Genomic DNA, 13,301 nt, shown 5'->3' on the forward strand with positions numbered 1-13,301 from the left:
ACATAATTGTTATAAGTCTCCATCATTAGACTCTCGCATCAAAGACTGAGCTTCTTCTTCTTAACCAATCACTACGCATTGAAAAAAGCAATTCTAGATTATCATTTAATGTGGTGTACGTAATTCTTACAAAGTTAAAACCCAACGCTACACTGTTAATTGTGGCAACTTGGCTTTTAAAGAAATGGATCAAAATAAGACGTCTTCTGAGGGACGTGATTTATTTTTAAAAAGGACCGTTACTCAAGTGCGTCCTTATAACAGGCGGTCAAGTACAACACGTCCTAGTTAGACAGATTACTTACTTAAAGAACTTACTTACAGAAAGAGATGGCTGGAGTTGATTGGTTTAACTGCTACCTAAAGAGACCCTTAACGTTGTCCATAAGAAAACCCGAATCAACTTCTTTAGCCAGAATTTCTTCCTTCAACAGGCGCAATGTACAGCTGTTTTCAACAACCTTGAAGAAATTATTAAGCGTATGGACATCTCGCATGATTCCATCTGTAATATGGATAAAACTGGGGTAAAGACTGTGCCTCCATGTGATGAAATAGTTGGAAGGAAAGGTCAGAATCAAGTTAGAGCTGTGTCTCTTCCGAAAGAGGAGTTTTAGTAACTGTTGCTATGGCAGTCTCTGTGTATGGAAACTCCAATTCATCCATTTTTATGATTCCTAGGTTCGTTTTGGTTACCTTATCAAATAGATATTTTATGTGATGATTAGAAGTAATCTTTCTTTTACTTTCAGGGTCAATTTCAAATATTTCCTAAATGGAGCCCCCCTTGGAAGTGCTAGAACAGCAGCAGGTATTTGTGAAAGTTGGGAATGTGAAACATGCATTGCAAATTCTGGTGAATACTTGTGCAAAAAGTATATTTATCTGAATTACCCTTTTCCAACTTTCCAAATACTCAATTCCAACTTGCCCCGCTCGTAGGGCACATTGGACATTTTAGGTGTACCAAAAAAACGTTTTCCATCTTATATTTAAGATAATTTAATCAAATTCTGCCTATTGAGAATTGTAGCTAAGATAACATTTATTAATTCTAAATAATTTTTTATTAAGATTTAAAAATATTTATATATTATAAATGAAGGTGTGTAAAAAGTGTACTGACGTCCCCGGTCTCCCCTACCTAAGCGGGACCAGGCCCGAGCAAAGTAAGGCAAAATAGTGGTTTTACGTGGGTAGTGAAGTAAAGTAGTATAGTAAGTAAAGCATAGTATATAAAGTTAAGTTAAGTTAAGTTAAAGTTTAGATAAGTTTAAGTTTAGATAAGTTAAAGTTTAGTTAAGTTAAATAGTTAAGTTATATAGTTATGTTAAGTTAAACAAACAAATGTTAGTTACACAATTAAGTTAAGTTAGATAGGTAAATTAAATAGTAAAGTAAATCTTATTTATAGTAATAATAAAATTTGAATAAAAAACACATTCTTGACACACACAAACATTTAGAATAACACTATCTTGCTAACTATGATAATGAAATATAAATAGAAACTAAACAAAATTACCTAAACTAGTATTTGTTATCCGTAATTTTGTCACACGAGTTGTATTTAAACGAGCACAGATGAATAAAACAAGTGATGACTTAAATCTAAACAATGGTTTTACTAAAACAAAAAGGGGATAACCATTACCAAAAGTTGGATAAGCGGCTGAAGACCTCTAGAAAACCAGGGAACTCGTCTTTGACTGAATTTGGTACTCGTATTTATATTGCTATACTAATTACAATCCTTCCGGAGAGCATGTCTCCGTATCTACTTCTAGCGCTGATTATTTGCGATGATTCACTCCCACGGTCGCAGCGTAGTTTAATGAGCGGGTGAATCATCTCTGTGAAGAGATAAACATTTCCTCTTTTTCACCCGCGACAGGTTCACCCTTCTTCAAGACAGGCGACCCGACTGTACTAATCTAATGTGATAACAGCAGGAAGGTCACCCTTGTTTACGCTAACTATAAAACCAATGAAAAATTGTAAAAAAAAGAACTGGTAGGCAATGATTCTGATCCGCGAAGTTTTACGAAACGGAATAAAAATGGGGCACATCCTTTCTGCTGGCACAGTTCATTTTTGGTCTTGGTTTGATCCAGTTCTTCCAAGATGTTCACCTTTCCTGATGTATTGTCCAATCGGTGGTATTTCGACGTTGCCGTTGTGCGCTTGGCCGAGTTTTCTTTTTGTAGTCCTGCGAGCCGGTATTGCCGCCTTGATGTATGGGATCTGGAGCTTTGTGAGGTGCTCGTGCAGGAAGCTAAGAATACGGAGGCCTGTTTGGGCTTTACACCATTTGTTGGAGAAGTCTGAAAATTGAATGGTTTCTACTATAAGTATGAGTTTTGGCATTTCCGTTTAATTTTAATTTAGTTTCTTGTTTTTTCCCTCTCCTTTAGCATGTATCCTGCCTATGCCAACTACCTAAACTTTACTCTCGTAATTACGCGAGGCTTTTGTGGTGGCTGGAGTCAGGCGAGGATGCTTATCGTCCGACTAGACGGTGATCCGACTTTTACCCAGAAGTTACTTTCTACAGTTAGGCTCGGCTGGAAGCTCGCTTGGTGGCGCTGTAATTTCTAGACTCCTGGCGGGAAGAATCCGAAACTGAAGTCTCATGAGTTTTTGTGTGTGCTATGGTATCACTTTTGAATTTCCAATAAATTTTTTTAAATGAACTTTTTTTCTATCCCTTTTTCCTACGCTAGGGGGCATTATAGGCTAAGTTTGACACAATGGTACATGATTACTACAGGTACATAATAAATACGGGAAAGAAAATTATTGTTTTTCAGGTTCTGCATTTCCAATTCCTCCACCCCCGCGGTCTTTTGTGGTAGGCTGACCACATCGTTCTGTTCGTGAGCAGCTAATCTTTCACTAAGTATTTAAAATTTATACTCAAAAATATTATTTCCATGCTCAATACTAAAGCTACTATTATTAACCCATACGGATATCGGGCAGAAGATGACTCCGTCTGTTTATCCACTTCGGTCACGAGGTTGTGAATTTGTTCCCCTTTCATTTCAGCTGCCAACCTGGCGCGGTCATTGCGTTTGAGTAATTTGCTAATGATATCTATTAAACTCGTGTTCTATCGCGGGATTTTGATGATGAAGTGCTTCCCGCTGCTGTTAATGGTTGCAGAGTAATAGAATACTGGTGTAGCCACGGCCATGTTAACTCCCCCTCTCGGATTTTTTCCCAAAAGTTGCTGCAAGTTTCGCGTATCGATTGTGAGAAAATGAGGCAAGATATCGATTTAAGTGTCTCGTAACCGTAACTGCCATCTATGAATTGAGTTTTAAGGGTTGTTATTTTTCTACTACTACTTTTACTTTTTTCACACTAATTAATTAAGCCACTTTTTGTTTACTTTCTGAAGTACAGACGACGAAAACGAACGAAAATATAGCGAAAACTTAATACATCACAAGTTCACAACACAGCCGCTGTGGCGCTTTCGTTACGAGCCAGAAAGACTTTCAGGCCAAAAAGGCAATGGGAGGGCCCGCCATAAGCGTGGCTACACCAGTATTCTATTACTCTGATGGTTGGGTCCTGAGAAAAAACATTGACATATGGCATCACCGCCACTTGCAGGTTCGGGGATTCTATATTTCCTTCCATGCTGGCTGGGAAAACCCAATCTTCTGTTCTCGCCGTACAGCCCAAAGGTACTTAAAATATTCCACCTGCTGGTAATGTTACTGTTCTTAGGGGCGGATGTCCAACATTGGATGGGCAAGAAAATACTATGTCGCGTGGTTTCGTTGCCGAAAAAGCCCATTGATTTGCTCCTCCCGTACGAAAGTTTTAGCTGTTTTCTTGCTGTAGTCAGCTATTTATTCAGGTCTAGTTAGCTAGAAATGCGTAGGATTGAAATTTTTAATTCCATAATGGGCATTGCCATGTATGTTTAAGCTTTTTTAAAAAAGCAAATGTAACTAGCAACTAGGTAGCTTGGGATTTTCTACCTATAATTCATCTAGAATTTTGAATCTTTTGTATAGCTAATACTTTTTTACATATATCGTACTATATGAAAATTTAAATAATATTTGATGCTGTGAATAAACTGGAACATTCTTTGTATTTGGTATAGATTTCTTTGTGTTTCGGAAATTTCAAATACGTGACACTATATAAAATACAATAGAAAAAACTGTAAAAACGAACGTGAATGCTAAAAATATTACGTACAGGGACATTGTAAATGTCATCATATAAGTGCATAAATATTGGACTAGAAACGCACTGTTTATTCATTTACTCTGAATCTGCAACTTCCTCCTCTGCCAACATCTTCTCTCTTGACTTTTTAGCCGTGTGCTTACTTAAAAGTTTTGCAGTTAAGCATGGGGACACCAATGACGGATCGATCACCATCTTGTGTCGGGTTTCCCAGTAATCGGCCGTAAATTCTTAAATTTAAACAAAGAAGTAAACATAAAAGTTATTCATTATTATTGTTTATGACCGACTTGTTATGGCTTCAACATCTTCTTTTGGAAATGCAGGCTTGGGAGGATTGCTACTTTTATCAGTGGGTGCCTTTTTTCCAGTTAAACTGTGGCTTGACATAAATATTATATCCCAAAAGTCCTCCATTATCACATTAATAATTTTACTCATTTCCCTAGAAATTATAATAACATAGTATGATGAAGTATGATAATCTACTGATCTAATAAAAAAATATATATTCCTACATACTTTTTTTTTTATCCAACCTTTCCATATGTAATAGCGGTTGCTAGCGCATTGGCATTAATCATGGTGTTATAATCCGTATGTAGCTTTACTAGATGACTCATTTCAATTACTCTTCTGTCGGTTGAACGACAATGACGAAATGCCTGCTGCGGAGTACTTGGTAAAGATAAGTTTTCTAAAATTGCTTGAAGAATCGTCAACCCTTCCTGAAGACCTGAATTTCCGAGCAATAAGATACTAATACAATTTTTATAGGCTACGTTTTCGTCTAAAAATGAATACTTTTTGCCAAGCATTGCGGATTTGTTTCATTGAGTGATTGAATTTCTTCTTGCAACTGAAAAATCAGCGCATCCTTCTCGGCAAGTTGTTGTATGTAGCGCTGTCGCTCGTTTTCCCGATCAATTACAGAACTCTGTATCTGCTCGTTAAGTAATTTCACTTAATTTTTCAGTTCTTCCTTGCTTGCCCAAGAACTTTCAGGGGTAGGATCTTGCTCTTTCCAATCAGTATGACTGAACTCCGTTTCTTATCCCTAATATAAATTCAAAGATGAAATAAATAATAACCTCGTTTCTTTCAATCTACCTTTCTTACCGATATAACTGATCTCGACTGTGTGTATCGCTTTTGCACCAAAGAAGAAGGAGGGTTTTCAAAAATGTTTGTCTCTACTGAATACTGCCTCTGAGATTCGTGATTCTTACTCCACGACCTTTTTTTATTGTTGCCAGTTGGTGTTGAATCTGACGTACTTTCCTTGTCCTTAGCTAAGTCGTTATTTTGAGTCTGCAAATAAAAGATCAAACTCTAATAAGCTAAACTAGAACATTATTTTAAATATTACCCGAGCCTTGTCACGAGCGCTGTCACAATCATATGGTCGTTTGCGTTTTGATGATTGCTGAGGAGTTCCAGGAATAATATCTTCGTCATCCAAAAACGAATTAAAGTATTCTTCTTCATTTAGGTTAAGGCTGTCACCCGAGTCTAGTTTAGATGACAAATTCTTGTCTTGACTGAAACTTTTACGTACCATACCTTCTAAGTCTTCATCTAGAATTTGCATTCTTTTTCTAGCTATAAAAAATTTGTGTGTCACACTTGTAAAAGATTGTTACTTTCTTATGCAATTGGAGTTACCCATTGTAGAACCATCAGCTGAAAATTTTAGTGAGGTTGTACTTTTTTTTGAGCCCCGTTGACTATTAGTAGTATTTGGATAAGACCTTTTTGCTATTACTGGCTAATGAGCAGAGATTGCAGGCCTGGTTTTCTTCAGCATAGCATTTTTTGTGGATAATACTACATCCTTGTCCTCTGTAAACCAAAAGCCATTTGAAGACACTAAAACATTAAAATTATGGGAAGCTTACCTGAGAATGTAATGACTTTGGCCGATCTTATAGTATATTGAACTTTTGAAGTTCTCGAGTCCTGTGAAGAACACAATTCACTGATGGAATACTTAGGCCAACTAAACAAACAAGAGTTAGCTTTATCAGGACAACACAAATTTCAAAATACAGGGCACCACTAAAACTCGGGGTTCGGGGGTCGGGGGTCGGGGAACTAAAACTCGGGGAATGGACTCGGGGGTCGTCATTTTCCCCGAGTTTTAGTGCCCTCAAACGGGGAACGGGGTAAACAAAAAAAGACTAAAACTCGGGGAATGGACTCGGGGGTCGGGGTAAACAAATAAGACTAAAACTCGGGGAATGGACTCGGGGGTCGGGAGTAAACAAAAAAAAAGACTAAAATTCGGGGAATGAACTCGGGGTCGGGAGTAAACAAAAAAGACTAACACTCGGGGAATGGACTCGGGGTTGATATTTTTTTTACTACTAACAAACCAAAAAACTTTTGCCTTCTCGAGTGTACTTCAGTGTAAATCTTTTCTTGAATCAGCGATCGAAATAAATATTTAAATTTTATAAAAGTACAATAAATTTTGAAATTTCATTCAGTTGCAGACTTTACTATGACTAGATCTAGATTCTAGCTATAAATGATATGCATTTTGTAATATTTTTTTCTCAGTATTAGTTTTTAAAAAGGTTTTATTTCTGTTTTACAATTTCTGTATTTGAGAGAGAAAAGAGTTAGAGTTTATAGCATGCACAACGAACAAATCCACGGAGTTTTTTTGGAATCTATAGCAGCCTGCGGAATTCCTTCACATTGCTGGTGGTAGTAGTTCTTACAAGAGTTGCACTGCGCCATCACGCGATATCTTGCAGGAATATTAACACAGTTCGACACATTCGATGCAAAAAAATGACCTCGAAATATTGATGAGGATTCGGGGTCTCTTGGGATTTCTATTAACTGCGAGCAGTTATGCCTGTAGGCATACGAATATTAGCGTAAACAACGTTTATTTTTATTGTACTTTTATAACATTTCAATATTTATTTCGATAGCTGATTCAAGAAAAGATTTATACCGAAGAAGTACACTCGAGAAGACAAAAGTTTTTTGGTTTGTTAGTAGTAAAAAAAATATCAACCCCGAGTCCATTCCCCGAGTGTTAGTCTTTTTTGTTTACTCCCGACCCCGAGTTCATTCCCCGAGTTTTAGTCTTTTTTTTTGTTTACTCCCGACCCCCGAGTCCATTCCCCGAGTTTTAGTCTTATTTGTTTACCCCGACCCCCGAGTCCATTCCCCGAGTTTTAGTCTTTTTTTGTTTACCCCGTTCCCCGTTTGAGGGCACTAAAACTCGGGGAAAATGACGACCCCCGAGTCCATTCCCCGAGTTTTAGTTCCCCGACCCCCGACCCCCGAACCCCGAGTTTTAGTGGTGCCCCAAAATACATACTGTCGGCCTATTTTCCATTTTGCATAACGGTACAGTGCCGGTCCAGTTATAGAACCGGCCTGTGCGCGGTTCTATAACTGAATGGTTCTATAACCAAGCACCCGATCTTAGTGCCACCTATCGTCGGTTCTTTCATCCCTCAAACTTTGACGGTATTAGAATGTAAGGGCACATAGCAGAGTGGTAATGCTGTTCGCTATGGATCTAGAGTCCCGTGTTCGAACCGCTGCTATGTCTAACATGAAAAGGTTTTTAATATATGTGTAATATAGTCTATGGCTATGTATGGTGAGATTCTATTGTATCTTCATTGGTGAGGGACCATCCACAGAGGAAGTGGTTCCACAGACTGGAATGGAACAAGGTTCTAGAAGATAAGAATGAATAAAGGAAGCTATTGTATTCTATTGTATTTGGTATGAATAACTTTACCGCCTATTATTATTGTATTTGGTATGAATAACTTTAACGCCTATTATTATTAGTTGGGTTATTGAACCGATGTACAACATTGCCTAAAAAGATAAAACCCATTACAGTAATATTTTTTTGCATGTTTTAAAAGGCAAAACCCATTCATTCCCGCCATAGAAAATCAATATAGTTCATAATACGGCCAACGGTGGCGCTGAAACACGGCAAAGAAAAATCGGTTCGATAACCGAGCCGGTTCCATAGCTAGGCGGTTCTATAACTGGACCGGCACTGTAACAAAATGTGCTTCAAATCACAAACAGCTTTTCTCCCACACTGCCGGAATCGCTGATGATTTATAGCAGAAGAAAACGCAATTCCAAGGCTAGAACTAAGGCGTCAAAAATAAGGCTTGATTGCCAAATTACACAAAAATGATCAAACAACAATTGTCAATTAGTATTTTCCACTCCCAATTTTGAAATGTTAATTGAATGAGATTCGAAATTGAATTAATTAATCAGACTTATCTTTATTTAGTCACTTTCAATGAAATTAGGAAGTGCCGTAACAACAAAGGTTTCGGTAAGAACATTATACAAACTAATAACGCATTTTTTAATTATATCTTTTGGGTGGTATGCACTTAGTACCGTTAAAAGTCCAGCAACTTTTCTACTTTGACTGGGCAAATTGGAAAAGGAAATGTTATTGAGAGGTTGAGGGGAACATTTAACTTGAGAAATTGTTCCCATAGTTCGTCCTACAATTAGCATTTTCCCTTCGATAGGCAGAGATTGAAACGAAATTATGCTGTCTATCAGAAAAAAAGAGTCATCTTTTATGAACGCACAGAAATTCTTTCGTTTCGGGGAACGATTGTAACTGCTAGTTGTAAATATGCCTTTCTTGGGCACCTTGAGCCTTTGTTAAGAGTAATATATTTTTATGGCATCCGAGTCTACTGTTTTCCTGAATGAATCGTTTTCATCTAATGAATCAAGATAATTGATAATGGCGATCTCGAACGAAATGCTAGTAAATGTTTTAGTGGCAGATCCAAGAAGTTTAATACTATCAGCCACACCAGTATCGTTGCTGAAATGCGAAAAAAGGGCTTCATTTTGTGAAATATTCAACAATTTTCGAAACAAAGAACTTACAGTTATCGGCAAGTTATAAGTTTTGATTAGCGATATTGCATCTGATCTAACTGCTTTCCTTAATAGAAAGGATCGAACCATTTGTTCAGCACCAAATTGGGTTCAATTTTTTGTAGAAACTAATTCACCGTTAAAACATTCAGGAATGAATGTTGAATTACTCCATGGAAGGCCCCAATTAAGTGCACTTTGAATTAAATGGGTGACTAGATGGAAATTATAACGAATGTTTTTCCCCCCATATAGTACTTCGGCTTCTCTTACAATGTTTTGAAAAAGAAATTCAACTTCCTGAAGTCGCTCAATTAATACTTCTTCTTGAAGCAAAACTTGCATTCCATATACAAGACACAAGAAGTGATCGCAGAACTGCTTCGGTAAAAGATCTTATATGGCTGAACAATAATAAAGAGAAAATGTTCTAAATTCGGACGCCTTCCATACAGAGAGATTAGAGATTGAATTCGATGTTCGTGTGATTTCGTATGGAGGACTCATTACACTAAGGCGAGCATTGAGAATAAAACGTTTGTCCTTACCTAAATACCAGGGCTCTTTTCAATACTTTGGCTCCGTCCAAAAATCCACCAAACTACGGAACGCCAAATGACCCATTATTTTATGGACTACTCTAATTGGCGATTATGTCCGTTTATTTCATTTTTTCCTCATTTTATGGGATACCAGTAACGCCATCTAGCGGTCAAAATTAGCACTCCAATGGGGGAGTCAGCATCGACCCTCGCCTCGAAATTTAGGGCTGCAAGGCTATGAGAACGACACTAATCTTTGATTGAGGGTAATACCCGAAGCTGGTTGCTTATGGACACTGAACGTCAATGAAAGTGCTGGAACTGGTCAATTGCAATGTTTGGAAAGCCACATTCCACCTTGCAATGGGAATTTATGTAACTGGACCTTGGTGAAACTACTGCACAGCAAATAAATGAAATGAGTCCTGTTCCACACTTGTAAATGGTGAACGCAGTGTATCCTTACCAATGCATTCAGCATGCTGCCTTCTTTTTGTTGTTGGCTTCATCTAACTCTCTGTGCTTTTTTCAATGCAGGGGTTTGCGACTGGCTAGAAACTAGTATGAATGATGGACAATATCCGACGCTTAATGACCATGCAATTTTAGTGAAAGTGCTGAACAACGCGAATTTCAAACGTTTCAGTACGAGACGTCGTACGCTGTGTTAACGCTGACTACTGACCATGCTACTGACTGACTAAGCGTTCAGTGATTAACTGACTACTGCGTAACTGTTAACCGACTACTTGATCGAACGGTCAGAAAACCAATCGGAATAGCAATCGATTTCCCCTATACAATACTTTAGGGCTCCTCCTCCTTTGGGGCGAGGTCTATTCTGACTCCCCCATTAAAGTGCTCATTTTGACCGCTAGATGTCGTTACTAGTATACCATAAAAGGTGGAAAATAATGAAAAAAATTGACATAATCGCCAATTAGAGTAGTCCATTAAAATATGGGTCATTTGGCGTTCCGTACCAAACACTTGATTACTCCCTGACAGACCGAATGTAAATAATCTGGTACTTGTGCCTTCACGTTATCGAAATTTGTGAGAGCCAAAAAGGGAGAAGGACCTCTGATTCGATGAACGGCTTTTTCTTTTTCCAGCAAAATCTGCCAATAAAAATAAAACTGTTAGATTAATTTCTACGCGGACAAAAAAATACGGATATTGCCATTAAATCTTCTTCATGCTGTTCTATGGTCCTTAATGGAAATGTGGGATTAGTAGTAGCTTCTGGATAAGCTCTTGCGGATCCTCTTCCTACTTTGATCATTTCTCCTATATGGGTAAAAATAAAAAAATTTAAACGTTACAAAGGTTTTAATATTTAAATCCACTGATAACAAATGTCATTGTTACCAGTGTGCAAACAAAAATCGCACCTGGATTCGCCATGGCATTGTGTGCCATCTAAGAAAACTGTTCGTGCCATTGAGTCTGTTGTCAGTAACAAAGGTTTTGGAAACACGGTCAGTTCTCCAAATCAAACCATGGAAGAACCAAGCTGCTTTAATTCGGCAATTGACGTATCAAGGAACGGCCCTCCTGGAGGCTTTTTGTTTCCAAACCAAAGAGACATCAAAAGCATGTGCGTTCGCCGTGCCTCGTAAGGAATGTCATTGATCACACCCATGAATGGCCAAAACCCAAATTTACTTTTTTTGAAACACTGAGCTCCGTCGACATTAAGTTGCAAAGTGAAGGTACATTCTTCTGTGACGTCACTATCAATTTTTTCTCTATAGCAGTCTCCGCTTTGGACATCCCCTCGAGTTGCTCCATCATAACGATTTGTTTCTTCTCTCAACTTCATTCCACCGCTATCCAAAAACTAATTGAACTGCTGTTGTATTGGGAGAATGAGAATGTAACAAGGTCCCCTTGTGTTGTTGTATGGATGACCATACTTTTGTTTGCGTATAGGGAGACCGTTTTTGCCAGTTTGAAATATGGCATCGCAATTCTTGTCCATACAAACATACACTTTTTTCACGTCTAGTGTGAAATGATCATATTTTGCCGAACATTTGGCGGTATTTTAACTTGTGCTGTAGTTAATTAGTGGCAATCTGAATAATTTTTAAGTGGTCTTTAAATGCTTCATTTAATAGATGATATTTGAGCTTGTAAGCTAAACACAGCTTACTGAGGTAAGATGATGATTCACAGTCCTTATCCTAAAAAAATTAAGAGGTTACAGACTATTTTTATTCATATAAAACTTTTTCTATTTGTCACATGGAAAAGTTTCAAAGTGTTATCATTATTAATATCACTCATATCTTCATCTGCTTCATCCTCATCATCTGCAGATTCGTGATATGGTGACGGCAATATCATTGTTTTTGGCTCAATAGTCTAGTCAAATATGCTTGATGAATGTATGTAAAAAAGTAAGTAAATATTTATTTTTGTTACGTTATGAAGATCTTCATCACTTGTGGATGGTAACACTAGGTCTAGGCTATTTTGTTCGTGTGCATTGATGACATTGTCACAAACACTCTTATTATTCAATTCTGCTGCAGTTCTTTTTTTAATGAGATGTTCAACTTCTGCGTGAGACTCCTGAAGATCCAATTTTCTCTTTAGGTATCGAGATAGCTGTGTTCTTCCATTAGAAGCCATTCCATCTTTAAAGTTTTTATTTGACATCAGAATTTAAAAAATTAGAGAAAACAAACAAAGGTAAATGAATTATTTATAATTAAAACTTCTATACTCACCAATTTCACTGTTTCATGCAACGTGAGAAAACTAACGAATGGAATATATAAGTAAAACAGTAGTATAGTTGACTGCATTTAAAAAATATTATCATCTGCTTTTTCAAAACAACATCATGAAGGATGAGCATAAACAGCAATCATCTGCTTTTTCAAAACAATAATGAACTACCTGTTCCGTAGCTGTTTATATTTAACTTAGACCGTTTTAGACATTTATGGCTTAATTATGCCTGGACTACCAAACACAATTTTAATTTAGGTAGTTTTTGCTTAAAAACAGGTACTTTCTTTCAAGCTATCAAGCGTACACCGTAGCTTGGTAATATCCTATTGCAGCAAAGCTAGCTTTTGAGCGATAATTTTAATGTCTAAAAGTCAAGCTAATTTTTAGCTTCTGACGAGGTTTTTTTCTTAAGCCTGGCCACCTCGTTAGCTATTCATTAGTAGGTACTTAAAAATGCAAGCGACGGGCAATGTATACGACTTCTGAACCTTTCTAAAATGCAAATTTCTTTCGGCATTGCGTTTTGATTCGAATTATATCGTTCATAAATGCTGCTATGGCGCAGGACTTGCGAGCGTTTCGTATGCTGATGCCCGTATGGAATTTACATAATTGTTTTATTTTACTGCACTCCCGGACGTCATCCTTTGAAAAATCCAAGAATGTTTTGAGGTCAGCTGCTACTGCAAGAAAGTTTGGTAAGTTGCTAAAGCTGACACTATCCGTTCCATTATCGGCGTCCTCTGGCAGGTTGATGATCTGTAACAGTTTATATTATTGAACATGATCAAAAATAGGGACCTGAATGAAGACCCTGAAATGATGTTCTAGTGCCGCTACCGTGACTGTGGATTCGCGATAAGCAAACCAAAGCACAACGCTAGAAATTGACCA

The 13,301-nt window shown here is 37.5% G+C and overlaps 1 protein-coding gene and 1 pseudogene across 6 annotated transcripts; both read right to left on the reverse strand.

Annotated features, from left to right (window-relative positions):
• Positions 1-4,092: 4,092 nt before the first annotated feature.
• On the reverse strand, positions 4,093-7,611 carry LOC116918377. 6 transcript variants are annotated; one of them, XR_006644139.1, is made up of 9 exons: positions 7,553-7,611; positions 6,111-6,211; positions 5,878-6,054; positions 5,582-5,814; positions 5,332-5,523; positions 5,017-5,269; positions 4,735-4,948; positions 4,503-4,657; positions 4,093-4,442 (listed from the first exon to the last, which is right to left on the reverse strand). XR_006644139.1 is itself a non-coding variant. In XM_045170744.1 (6 exons), the coding sequence occupies exons 2-5, from the start codon at positions 5,879-5,881 to the stop codon at positions 5,264-5,266; spliced, it is 435 nt and encodes a 144-aa protein (XP_045026679.1). In that variant the 5' UTR covers positions 5,882-6,054; positions 6,111-6,569; the 3' UTR covers positions 4,734-4,948; positions 5,017-5,263. The 6 variants fall into 6 exon arrangements, 1 of the variants encoding a protein (XP_045026679.1); XR_006644143.1 differs by lacking the exon at positions 7,553-7,611 and having other exon boundaries at positions 5,582-5,711; positions 5,776-5,814; positions 6,111-6,568; XR_006644141.1 differs by lacking the exon at positions 7,553-7,611 and having other exon boundaries at positions 4,735-4,971; positions 6,111-6,570.
• Positions 7,612-10,627: 3,016 nt separating this feature from the next.
• On the reverse strand, positions 10,628-12,014 carry LOC116919319 (annotated as a pseudogene).
• Between the last annotated feature and the right edge of the window lie 1,287 nt (positions 12,015-13,301).

This window comes from Daphnia magna, linkage group LG3 (genome assembly GCF_020631705.1).
Source record: "Daphnia magna isolate NIES linkage group LG3, ASM2063170v1.1, whole genome shotgun sequence".
NCBI classification, from domain to species: Eukaryota; Metazoa; Arthropoda; class Branchiopoda; order Diplostraca; family Daphniidae; genus Daphnia; species Daphnia magna.

Coding starts and splice junctions, on each gene's coding strand:
- LOC116918377 (XM_045170744.1), bottom strand. Junction 5,524..5,581: donor GCGCTCGTGACAAGGCTCGG/GTAATATTTAAA, acceptor TTTTATTTGCAG/ACTCAAAATAACGACTTAGC.